Here is a 12,256-nt window from a genome sequence, read left to right on the forward strand (position 1 = left end):
CGAGCCTCCAGAAGTGATGGTTATTTGAAGAAGCTGCAGATCCAAAATGGCGAATGGGAGGTGGTGGTGGTGGAGGAAGGGAGGGGAAGGGTGTGAGTGAGTGAGGTCACGGATTGTTGGCCAATCGGGAGAGGTGGTCCCCACGTGGGAGCGCCGCGCCGCGATTGGCTGCCGCCGCCGAGCCCGCTGATTGGCTGCTGGGCTGTGGGGCTCCTCGTGCCGGGCAGCAGTGTGTGTGTGGTAACGAGCGGCGGAGGAAGCTGGGACGAGCTCGAGACCTGGACGACATCTTCTCTCAGAAAGCGTCGAGGAAGACACCGGGAGGACCGAGGACACCGGAAGGACCGAGGACACCCGGAGGACCGAGGACACCGGAAGGACCAGGACACCCGGAGGACCGAGGACACCCGCTTTCTGACAACTTGTCCGCGGGGGGAACAGCTCGCTCTTCCTGCGACCGAGCGGCTCTTCCGTCCGAGGCTGTTCCGAGACGTCTCAGCCGGACGGAGCTTCCGAGGCTCTTCCCCGCTCGGCTCTTCCCCGCCGCGGGTCACCGACTCCCCGGAGGAGCAAGGAGCAGCAGGAGGAGGAAAAGGACCAGAAGAAGAAGAAGAAGAAAGAGACGCGGAGACGGACATTTTTGTTTCTCCAGCTCCCTTTCTAGAGGATATTAAGTTTCGTGTCTGGATTATTTTTCGGTACCTGAGACAAAGGTAAACACGGAGCGAGGCGGGAGGAGGAGGTGGAGGAGGAGGTGAAGGAGGTGGAGGTGTTGTGGCTTCATGGCAGCGGCTCCTTGTTTTCTGATCTTCCCGGACACCGAAACACCCCCCCACTCCCCGTGTATGTGTGTGTGTGAGTCTGCGTGTGTGTGTGTGTGTGTGTGTGCTCCTGTTCGTGGAAGACATAGATTTTACTTGAAAACCCGCTGGGATCAAACCATCTCAACTTTTGGGGGATTTACTCGTTTCGCTGCCATTAGTTCTTTTCTAGATTTTTACCCCCATTTACTTTTAAGTTTTTTTTGTTTTTTTTTTAATAGGTTTTAAGTTTGTCTTCGTGTTGTCGGAGGAGGAGTCCCGGTTCCTCAGCTGCTGTGTGTGAACCCGTGTCTCTGTGTGTGTGTCCAGGTCCGGAACCAGGTGATCGCGATCCAGATCCAGGTCCTAGAGGAGAGGAGGGGGGGTGGCGCCGCCTCGAAGCCGAGAACAAGGCTTTGTCCGCCGCCGCCGCCATCGTGCGTGTGCGGGGGAGGGGGAGGAGGAGGTGGTGGCGGTGATTTTCCCGCACCTTCACTGGGAGAGAGAGAGAGAAACCACGCAGATTATATCGTGTTAAGGAGCCGACATGTATCCACAAGGCCGGCATCCGGTAAGTAGCTGTCTTTGTCTGTCACTGTGAATTGATGCAACCGCACCGCCCTGCACAACAGCCTCATTAGCTCGTCACAGAGAGAGAGAGAATAAGAGAGAAAGAGAGGAGCTGCTGATCCACACCTTCATGCTCTGCACCGCTGGAACTGGGAGATCGTGTTTTATTATCCACAGCAGATCATATAGAAACAAACTTAAATTCCTCTTCTTGTTGCCGTTGCTGCATGTTTTGTAGTGCGACAAGGTTAATTGTGTGCTTGTTGCACAGCACACACCCACAACTGTGTGTTGATTTTAAAGTGTTCCTCCTCCTCTTCTCAATGTGTGTGTAACATTACTGAGAGGCTGGATGAAGGAGTGACCCTCCTCCTCTCTTGTCATCATGGCACATGTTGTTGAGTGAAAGCGGCTCCATCATCCTCCGCTACCATTCAGGGCTCAGGGGAAATGTGAGGACAAACCATAGAGAGAGAGAGAAAGAAAGGGAGAGAGACAGATGAGGCTATTATCCGGGGCTGTGATGGCCGCTACTTACACCTGTGGTATTTCCCAACCCTTGCACTTTTCCAGGCACCTCATCAGCCGGGGCAGCCTGGCTTCAAGTTCACCGTGGCCGAGTCCTGCGACCGGATCAAAGACGAGTTCCAGTTCCTGCAGGCCCAGTACCACAGGTAAGGATTGCCCCCCCGCCCGGTAAACAACGCTGTCTTCCTGGAAAGAATAGGAAGAGGAAGCTGCCTCTTGTTTAGTTCCACTTCGCTCAACCAACTCTACACGAACGAAACACAAAAACACAAGACTTCTCCTGGTGAACAGGGCTCAAATACCACCACACCCCCCCCCCCCAATGAGTAGTTTCAGGCTACATCCATACTTATACGTTTTTAGTTTTATGACGTTTTATGATGCAAAAGTAGTAAGAGTGATGCATTCAAAGACTAAAACGTAGTCTCGTGGATTCAGCATCAGTAGACTGTAGGCCATAAAAACCATAACTGTAGTTTTCTTTTGTCTTAGCATAATCTTGTTTATTTAAAAGTAGAAAAATAGACTATTTCACGATGTCCCTCTTATCTTTTTCACGTCCATATCATTTCTCAACAACTCTACACGAATGAAACACAAACGTATCTTATGTTCCATATTTAGTTTTTCTCATGTCCATAAATCAGTGTGTCCACTGTGTTGAAATTAAACGCTTCTTTCCTTCTTTCCTTCAGCCTTAAAGTGGAGTACGACAAACTGGCCAATGAGAAGACGGAGATGCAGCGTCACTACGTCATGGTAAGAGCGATCCTCATGAAGCCGTGAATCTGATTTACTAGCACATCCTCCCTTTCGGCCTCAGGTGAACAGTCACATGTGGTGCAGCGCCCGGCGTGTTAGCGTCTGTTCCTGCTCGCGGCTGTTGACTCACACCTGTGTTTTCATTGGATAAGGAGGTGGAGGGTGGGGGGGTGTGAGGAGAGGCAGCCGAGACTCCAGCATGGGGTCAAATGTCCAACTATTGATTGTGTGGTGTGACGACCCCCCCTCCCCGTGGCTCTGGCTCAGGGGTCCTCTTTATGACCCTCCGCCGCCCCTCCCTAACACACCCACCGTGACCCACTGGGGGTTAATGACTGGTCTGCTGGCTCTGCACATGAATCACAGGGTTTCCTGGACTCTTTTTCTTTTTTCTCTTTTAAATTCTCCTAAGTTGAACCGTGCGCTCGTTCAGACACTTTAGACACACCCAGGGGTTCGTAGATATTAGGTGACTTATGTCTTTTTTCTCCAACCATAAAGATAACAGAGTGCTTTTCTGAGGGCCGGGGCGTTTTTCTCCTGATAGGTGTTTGATTTCCATCAAAGCGGCGTGGCAGGTTTAATGCAAAACGGCTAAAAAAACTGCAATTAAATCGTATTACATTCAGTTCATGGGGCTCCCCGGTGATCAGATGGAGAGAATGAAATCTGTGCAAGGAAATCTCAACTCAAAGGTTATTTCTGATACCGGAAAAAGCTGCATTGTGTGCACGGAAAAACAGATCAGCCTTTATCTTACAGGTGATGTGGCTAAGAGCTCACCCGTAGTTTGTGTACATGCGAGCTTATCTTGTTTGTGCATGCAAGGAATTACTTTAACCAAGCGCAACAGTACGTTTGTTAAATATTATTTTCCTTCTGAGAAAGCAGAAGGTGGTGGGAGTAGCTGTAAAAAAAATGGAAACTGTTTAGTGTGCGTTAGATAAACAAGACAAACTATTGAGTCTCAGTTTGTATCTGGTGGTGGTGGACTCACAAGCTTTTGGCACCAGGCAGCAGATAATGTTGTTTTCAATAATAGCATTAGCTTGTAGCCAATCGTCTGTTTGCAGAAAGAACATGACGTTTTCCACCTCTTTGGTCAATCAGTCATTGTGGGTTTTTTTTAAACTTTCACTCGAGTGCTGGAACATATAGTTGACTTCTCTTTTGTTGTTCATGTCACCACCACGGTTTTTAGCTTTGATGCTCTCACATTCTCTGTTCCTCAGTCCACAAAAGTCAGATTCCTTTTTTGTGTTGTACATGCAGCGGCACATCTTGCCTCTAATTACGTCTTTGGTTCAATGTACAAATTAAAATGTGTTTGGGAACATGTTTTGAATTTTTTCTCTTCTGTTTTACAGTACTACGAGATGTCCTATGGGCTCAACATTGAGATGCACAAACAGGTATGTAGCCATATCAGAGATGGTCTGTGTGAATCCAAAACACTGCTGTTTTTTCCGCTCAGTGATTGAGGAATATAAACACACCTACTAAGTACTAACACACACATCGCTGACCTCAGTTTCTGCCCTCATCCTTAAATGCCATTAGGAGGGAAACACATCCCGGCTTCCTGTAGTGAAAATGCTGACAGGCTAAACAACACGAAGGGCGCGTTGCCTGATGGGGATGGTTTGATAAGATTAAAGTGAAGTATTTGGCAGACAGTCTGAGAGAATGTGGTTTTGTGTGGTTTGTCCTTCTGTCTGTGTGTGTGTGTGCGGAGACATGTCTGCACCATTGTGTGTCTGCCTCCCCAGTGCCAGCTGGGCTAAAAGCTCATTAGTTCAGCTGCCACCCAGCACTGGGCATCACGCTGCAGTGGAGAGACTTCTCCTGGTGAACAGGGCTCAAATACCACCCCCCCCCCCCCCCCCCCAATGAGTAGTTTCAGGCTACATCCATATTAATATGTTTTTGTTTAATGACGTTTTATGATGCAAAAGTAGTAAGAGTGATGCATTCAAAGACTAAAACGTAGTCCAATGGATTCAGCATCAGTAGACTGGAGGCGATAAAATCATTTTAACTGTAGTTTTCTTTTGTCTTAGCATAATCTTGTTTATTTAAAAGTAGAAAAATAGATTGAAACTATTTCACGATGTCCCTCTTATCTTTGACACGTACATATCCATTCCCTCAGATTCCCTGAAGCTCTCTGTTCCCCTCGCTCCTCCTCAGTTCTCCTCTCCTACCTCCTCCTGGTGCCCTTATGTCTTTTCATTATCCCCCCCCTGCCACCCCGATGGAGTGATGTGAATGATGGCCCTCGTGTCATTAGCTGTTTGATATGATGTATGAAAGTGGGGGTCTGTCAGAGAGGGAGAAGGCGAGACCGAGAGGTGGGGGCGGAGGCGTCATGGCCCCTCAGATCCAGAAGGTTAATGGCGTCGGTGGGAGGGGGTGGCCCAGTTGGAACAGCAGCACGCCGCACAATTCATCAGGTGTAGATGTTTTTTTGTAGGCAGTGGGTATGTGTGTGGTGCTGCTATGTGTGCTAAGTAGGTGTGTTTTGTGTTTTTCACGGAGCTCGCTGCGACTCAACCCCCCCCCTTCCCCATTCTTGAGCGTTTTCTGTCAGGCACTTATCAGCAACAAGGAGGCTCGGGCGCTGCTGGGTGGGGGTGGGGGGTGAAGCTGGTTGTTGTGTGTTGATGCTGGTGGCAGTGGATGAGACAAGCTGGCAAACAGGAGCGATGGAAACAGGAGGAGAGGAGTGAGAGGCTTCGGGGTAAACGGGTTTAATCGACAAGTCCTCTCCCGTGCATCTTCTTTGTTTATCAATAAGCCCGGTGAAGTCGACCCGGAGTCCTGTGAATAATGCATGATTCCTGCCACCTCTCTCCCTCCCTCTCTCCCTCTCTCTTCCCCATCCCCGGTGAGCGAGTGTTTTTGATGACATCAGCGAGAGGTAAACCGACAGCCCATAGCCGTCCCTGTTATTGGTAGGAAGAGAGGTGGGCTGGATTATTGGATGCAGGCAGGCATATTACTCTGCTTGTGAAGAAGATTTATTGCAGGGAGAAAAAAGACACGATAAACTCGTTTTGTGTTATAGCTACAAATCAGGATTGAAAAGCCAGGGAATGGGCACACACACACACACACACACACACACACACACACACACACACGTGCATATAAATAAATACTCGCATCCCTAACATGGTAACACCAGTTGTGACTTTACACAAACATAGTAATTCAAGTTCCGACAGACACAGCTTCCTGCTGATCTGAATGGTTTTGCCAGCACAGGGATCTGTGTGGCTGCTGGGGGGGGGGGGGTAATTTGTTTTGACAGTGTCTCTTATGATGGCAAAGAGTGCCGGGTGGAGGTAATCACCCTCGCTTGCTGTCAATAAGTGATTTTAATTAGCGCAGCTCATTAGCCTGCCTCAGCAACGTGCCCTGCTGACTTTGTGGTGGTGGTGGTGGTGGTGTGGTGTGGGGGGGTGGGGTTGCTTTGTTTTTCACTCCCTCTCCTCTCTGTTGTGGTCCCGGTTTATCTCGTTTTGATTTCAGCTCTCTCTGGTGAAATGAAAGCAAAGGGAACACGAGTAGAAAAAAACATCAATCCAGGCAATTAACCATCAATTGATCATATTCCTTAATATGCATATTTTTTGTTTTACCTTTGGGTAGCCATTTTGTTAATCGTGTTATTAATACCCATTTTCTCACCTCGTCGACTGAATGAGGGAAACCGAGAAAGCGCCTCATCAAGGAGTCATGTCCGTTTCCTGGATGGAGGGATGAGGATGAAATGAGGAACAGGGGGAGGGAGAAAGAGAGCTTGTGCAAATGAATAATTTATAGTGGATTCCTGGAATTGTTTGCCAAGGTGATGATGGCCGACCTCTCTCTAAGCCAAAACAAACTGACTATGAGAACACACACAGTCTCTCAAGGGAGGTTGACGAGGTTACTGGAGGCTGTGAGACACGCTTTATTTTGATAGCCGGGCTAGAGGGGGCTGGTAGAACAGAGTTACACAATTAGTGTCTGGCCGTGTGAGTGTGTACTCAACCAGCTGATGATGGGGTTTTGTGTGTCTCTGTTGATGTGGTGAAATGGAAGTAAATACTTGTGTGTCGGTGCATTTGCATAATTCAAAACAAGAAATATTGTGCATGTCACTAGGATTTGAGCTCTTAGTGAAATCGAACGCAATCTGTTGGAAAACGTCCCATTTTTTCCACTTGCTCCCCCCCTGCAGAAGAGGATGTCACTTCATTTCTACGTGTACCAGCTCAAAATAGAACGACATGCACATGCAAAAATATTCTCCCATGCATTTGTAATGAACCAGATACCTCTAAGTGCCTCTTTCTTCCTCTGCTCCGGCTGAGAAGATAATTCCCAAACAGCCATCTCTGCCCTCCTCCCATCATATGCCACTTGTTTTCCTCGCCAATTGAAACCTCGTCAGAGACTCTGTGCTCTCCACTCGGGGGCTAATGCCTGGAGCGACAAACAGCCAAATGGCTTTCAGCGCCCCATAGACAGAGGGATGCAGTGGGGAGAGAGAGAGAGAGGGAGAGAGAGAGAGAGCCTCTCCAAGCTCTGGTGCTACTAGAGAACCCTGAGTACCTGTAATTGTGGAGCTGCAGTGAAAAGCTTCTGCTGGTTTAAAGGCTTCTGTTTTCACTGGCTTTAAGTGTCAATAAACTCTTTCCAGTGGCTGTCTCTGAACTAAAAGCTCTGTGAAAAACAGTGCCTCCAAATTAAAGTTGGGAGTCACCGAGGAATGCTGCAAGTCATTCGATGTGATGTGTTATCGGTATTTTTCGCCTTCAGTTTAGCTGTCGAAAGTTCATTTGAATAAGCCATGTGTCCATTTGGTCTCCAGCACATGTGTGAACTGTGCCTGAACAGAGCGGAGTGACTAAATCTGAAAGGCAAGGACAAGATGTAGCTGATGATGGTGATTCAGTCGAGAGGTTTGACTGTCGCTCTCTCAGGTTGGTGCGTCAGTCATGTTCGGCCTCCTGTTCTCCTGAAAGTGTTGCTGAGAAATGACCAAACATCAAAAAAGTCCAACATCAGCACGACAGTAGTCAGAGCTCAAACAGGATGTCTGCTCTATTGTTTTATTTCCTGTCTTCAAAGCAATCATTTTACTTTGGGGGGGAATTTTCAAAGGAATTCCAGAGGGTCGGGGAACATTCAACCTTTAAAGAAGCCCGGACCCGACTCGGCGTGGCCTCGGCTCCTGAAAACACCTGGTGCTGCAGCTCCTCTTTCAGAATGAAACCGCTGAGTGAAACCTGTGTTTCTACCACAGTGTACCTGCATTCCACAAATGCTTTTGGCTTTTAAGTGATGTCTCCGGAGTGATGATTTGCTGCGAACAATCAGACGGCTTTTCGTCGGGAATTGGTTTGCGGTGAGGGTTTGCAATGTTGTTGTTCTAATAGCCGAGTGTATCAGCATACCACTGTTTCCTACCAGCCCCATGTGGCTCCCCTTGCAGCCATTTCCAGAGAAGTGGTGTGATACTGAAACAATCTAATCCTACTGTGTGGCATTGTATCCAGCCCCCGCTAATGACGATGGTTTATGAGTCTCCATAGAGCTCTCTCCCTCCCTCCCTCTCTCTCTCTCTCTCTATGCGTCCCCCCCCCCCGTGCAGCCTCTTCCCCACTCCCAGTTATCCCTCATTAATTTCCCGTGCCGATCAGATCGACAGGCCGAAAATTCAATTTAATGACCTGCCTCTGTGCTGCGCCTAATATGATTTTACAGGCTGTTCTGGTCAGGGCCCCAACCCAATTTACATAACGATCAGCCGTGCCAGATAGCGTTGCCCCAGCAACAGAGGAGGGGGAAGATGGGAGAGGAAGAGGGGGAGGAAGGAGGAAGGAGGGAGGGAGGGCAGAGAGGAGAGTAGTGGAGATTAGCATGGTGGGGTGTGAAGAAGGGTTTGGAGAAGGAAGGTGGGGGGGGGGATGGAGAGAGAAAGCAGAGTGTGTCTAAGGTCAAGCAGGAGGTTGTGAGATAGTTCCTGACAGGCCAGTACGGATCTGTCCCTCTCCTCTTCTGTCCTCCTTTTCCTGTCTCACCTCCTCCAAAAATGGACAGAGTGACACAGACGTTGTGCAAAAAGGCTACCGGCCCCTCCCTCTCCTTTTCACTTGCTTTCTCCTCCCTCCCTCCCTCCCCCCCCCCTTTCACAGTCAAACAAGGTTGAGGGAGAAAACGAGTGGAATGCAGCAGCGTATAAAACGGGCGGGAAAGACCTCTTCACCCCACACACACCTGCTGGGCTTCCACCCCTAATCTCTCAGAATCAATTAGTTCACCTCCCTCAGTTCAGTCAAACCACATTACCTTAGTGTCGAATCAGAGGGTTTCCCTTCACCATTCATCACTCCCACACAGCCCACCACCACCACCAGCCCTTGTCCTTTATCCTTATTCTACTTTTGTGTGCCTCGTTTTTATGCCGCCCCTCTCTCTGTGGAAAGTACAGATAAAAAAAAAAAAAAGAAAAGGAAATGGGTTTGGGTTTGGGCAAAATGTCTTGGGACGTTCGATCGCAGTAGACGGGCTGCAGAGCACATCCATTTGTCCAAATCGAGCACAGCAAAGTGCTCGGTGTTTGTTCGAGGCCTGTGGTATCATCTTACTCTCCCAGCTAATATTCCGTGGTCGATACCAAAGATGCCTCTGATAGATCGGGCCGGAGAGTTAACCTGTCTGCTTCAGCATTCCCCACCCTGCTCTCTGTGGGCTGTAATTATGAAGTATGGACCTCATTAGGGTCTCTCCAGCCAGATGGTATTAGCATATTTCAGCCTCCTAATGAAATAAGACCTAATGGAAGCAGGAGAGAGAGGGAGGTGGATGGGGGGGGGGGGGGATTTGTTCTAAGGCTGTCCTATTTTAGTTAAGAAATACAAGGTCTACCCAGATGGACGCTGGACACATTTGTGTGTGTGTGTGTGGGCACAAACATGAGCCCTTTTGTATTATAGGTAGTTTAACTGCTTAATTACAGTGTTGCCCGTGGCATGCAGTGCACTGAAGGACGATTATTCTAATATGTTCTCTCTCTCTCTCTCTCTCTCTCTCTCTCTCTCTCTCTCTCTCTCTCTCTCTCTCTCTCTCTCTGCCTACAGACTGAGATTGCCAAACGTCTCAATGCAATTCTGGCTCAGATCATGCCATTCTTGTCACAAGAGGTGAGTGTCAACCCCGCTAACAGCATTTAAAGGATGTGAATGAGATTCATTCCGTTCATCAAGTGTCGTAACTGTACAGGAAACTGTGAAAGTGTCTCATTGTACAGAGATCCTCCCAATGACATATTAGATAAAGCAAGACATTCATTATTGCTTAATAGCAACAGAAACAGCAAATGTCTTAATGATGAAATGTAACTGAATCAAGTTTCAGCCGCACAACCACACTAACTAATGTATTGGGATCATAAATCAAATAAAAATGTTAATTCGTTTTATCACTCACAATTATTAAGACATGCAGCTCCCATTTGGTCCCCACCTTATTTAACCATCTGCCAAACAAAGTAGAAAAAATTTAAAATGATAGTTCTGCCAAATCGAAAGACTTAATCTGAAGAACAAAGACAAGTTGAAACACGCGGGGAACTAAAAATGTCCATACCCATTTCTAAACAACAGAGTTCTATACGACTGGTATATATTAACTATGATCACAATGTTTAAACCAAAATTACCAGTAAACACAGTTTTTGTACACCCAAGTTAACCCACTGAAGAGGCGATTGACTCCTGACTTGACAGCGTTTCAAAATATAAAGAAAAAATTGCTGTCGTTCCCACGATGTTAAAAACCCAACGTACAAAAAACATTCATGGCTATTAATGGACCAATGCCCTGAAGTGCAATGTCCGTTATAACATTGCATAGACTTCCAAAATAAAGAAGCAGAAACTGGAACATTCACCAGGTGTCATGTGGCCATCACTAAAGATCGGAGCCAGAGACAAAACCTGTTTCTGCAGAGTCAGTTGTTCTAGGAGTGTATCCATTAACATCACAGACAGAAAGCCAGATGTTAGTGGGTGTTAACAGGTTTTTATACTCGTGGAAAAAGAGCCACAGATGCTTAGGGTGTTAAGTTGACTGTAGCATCATTTACTCCAATTACTTCTGTGCATTATATTTCTGTTTATCTCAGCTACAGTGTCTTTTTCTAGACTTGTGAATGTGAGCCGTCTTTTATCAGTCTTAAGTTATGAATGCTTTCCCATCAAGAGTCTCATCCGTGTGTTCATGTGTCCTGCAGCATCAACAGCAGGTGGCTCAAGCTGTTGAACGGGCCAAGCAGGTGACAATGACTGAGCTGAATGCGATCATCGGGGTACGTGGACTTCCCAATCTGCCTCTCACTGTGTGTATACCCCCTCTTCTTCCTTCATTTGACCCGAGGTCGGGGGCAATACTGCATGCGTAGAGGAAAACGGCATATAGGCTATTCAAGCAAGCTACATTACGCTCACAGGCTTCAGCATAAGTGTTGTATGTCAAGGACAGCCTGGGAAAGGGCAATAGATTCCAGAGGAAAATAGGGGTGAAAAGGGAAAAAGAGAAGCTTAGTGTATTAATCTGCTTCCACTTTCCTCCTCCTCTTCTCTGTGGCATTTGAACATTCTTGCTGAATACAAACTAGCAACGTGCCTGGTCCTCCCTCGTGCAGACTTGCCCCCGGTCTCCAGTGGTTTATCATGTTTTTATTTGAGTTGACAGTGTTTGTAATGTGCTCTCGATGTGTTCAATGCTGTAATTCCACTGACTGTTGGTAATAGGCTGCAGTTCCTAACGGCTGCTCCGCTCTGATTTTCCCCGTCTCAGGCGGAGTCAAAGAACATCTGATACAGAGTAACACAGTCCAGGCTGAGATCAGATCATGGTGTTTTTCACGTTTCACTTTGGCTGCACTTTAATTACATAAAAGGTTCCAGCCAACAGGCTTACCTCTGCCTCTGACCCAATAGCAAGAGGAATTAGAGCTTTCAGGCTAGGACAAGCATTGTGACTGCAGCAGCGATTACAGCAGCATGGACTTCACAGGCACCGACCGTTTGTGAGGTGTCGTGGAAAAAAGATTCAGGTCGCATACAAGCAAAGTCGTCAAAGTGGGAGGAACAGGAGAATCAGAGTCTTCCCAAAAGTCTAAAATTGAATAATCTGAATTTTGGCCATTAAAAAGTCTTGAATATGTTCAAATATTGTGTGTTAAACACGTAAAGATTGTCTTAATTATGCTTGCATTCATTAAACTTCTGTTGCCCTTTAAAGAGCAATTTTCTTTGAGCAAGTGTAGTTTGTAACATCAAGTGTATTGTAGTTTTTTTTCTCAGCGATACAGAAATTTGTATGCTGTAATAAAACTACAACTAAGACCAACATGGAGCTCATAACTGATCCCCTACAAACACTCTGGGCAGAAGTAATCGCAGCACACTCAGCTTGGTTGTAGGAAAGACTATGGATATCTACTGTATCTGCCTTTAACGTTTTAAGCCTTAAATTTCATTCATCATGGTCTCAGAAAGACTTAAATTGAACTTGTTGAAACCTGCAGAAACCCTGTG

At 47.2% G+C, this 12,256-nt stretch overlaps 1 protein-coding gene across 9 annotated transcripts in view; it reads left to right on the forward strand.

The window, feature by feature from the left end:
• The first annotated feature begins 216 nt into the window (after positions 1–216).
• The window catches only part of tle3b (TLE family member 3, transcriptional corepressor b), a 37,679-nt gene continuing 25,639 nt past the window's right edge, over positions 217–12,256 (forward strand). For 6 of the 9 annotated variants that reach the window (XM_061067750.1, XM_061067752.1, XM_061067751.1 and 3 more), the window contains exons 1-7: positions 217–713; positions 1,131–1,371; positions 1,944–2,044; positions 2,594–2,657; positions 4,028–4,072; positions 9,794–9,856; positions 10,948–11,052. In XM_061067750.1, the coding sequence (XP_060923733.1) occupies positions 1,348–1,371; positions 1,944–2,044; positions 2,594–2,657; positions 4,028–4,072; positions 9,794–9,856; positions 10,948–11,052 (402 nt within the window). In that variant the 5' untranslated portion in view covers positions 217–713; positions 1,131–1,347. The remainder of the gene's footprint in view (positions 714–1,130; positions 1,372–1,943; positions 2,045–2,593; positions 2,658–4,027; positions 4,073–9,793; positions 9,857–10,947; positions 11,053–12,256) is intronic. The other 3 variants (XM_061067754.1, XM_061067755.1, XM_061067759.1) reach the window with 1 other exon arrangement.

The sequence above is a fragment of the Limanda limanda genome, chromosome 3 (genome assembly GCF_963576545.1).
Source record: "Limanda limanda chromosome 3, fLimLim1.1, whole genome shotgun sequence".
Lineage (NCBI taxonomy): Eukaryota > Metazoa > Chordata > Actinopteri > Pleuronectiformes > Pleuronectidae > Limanda > Limanda limanda.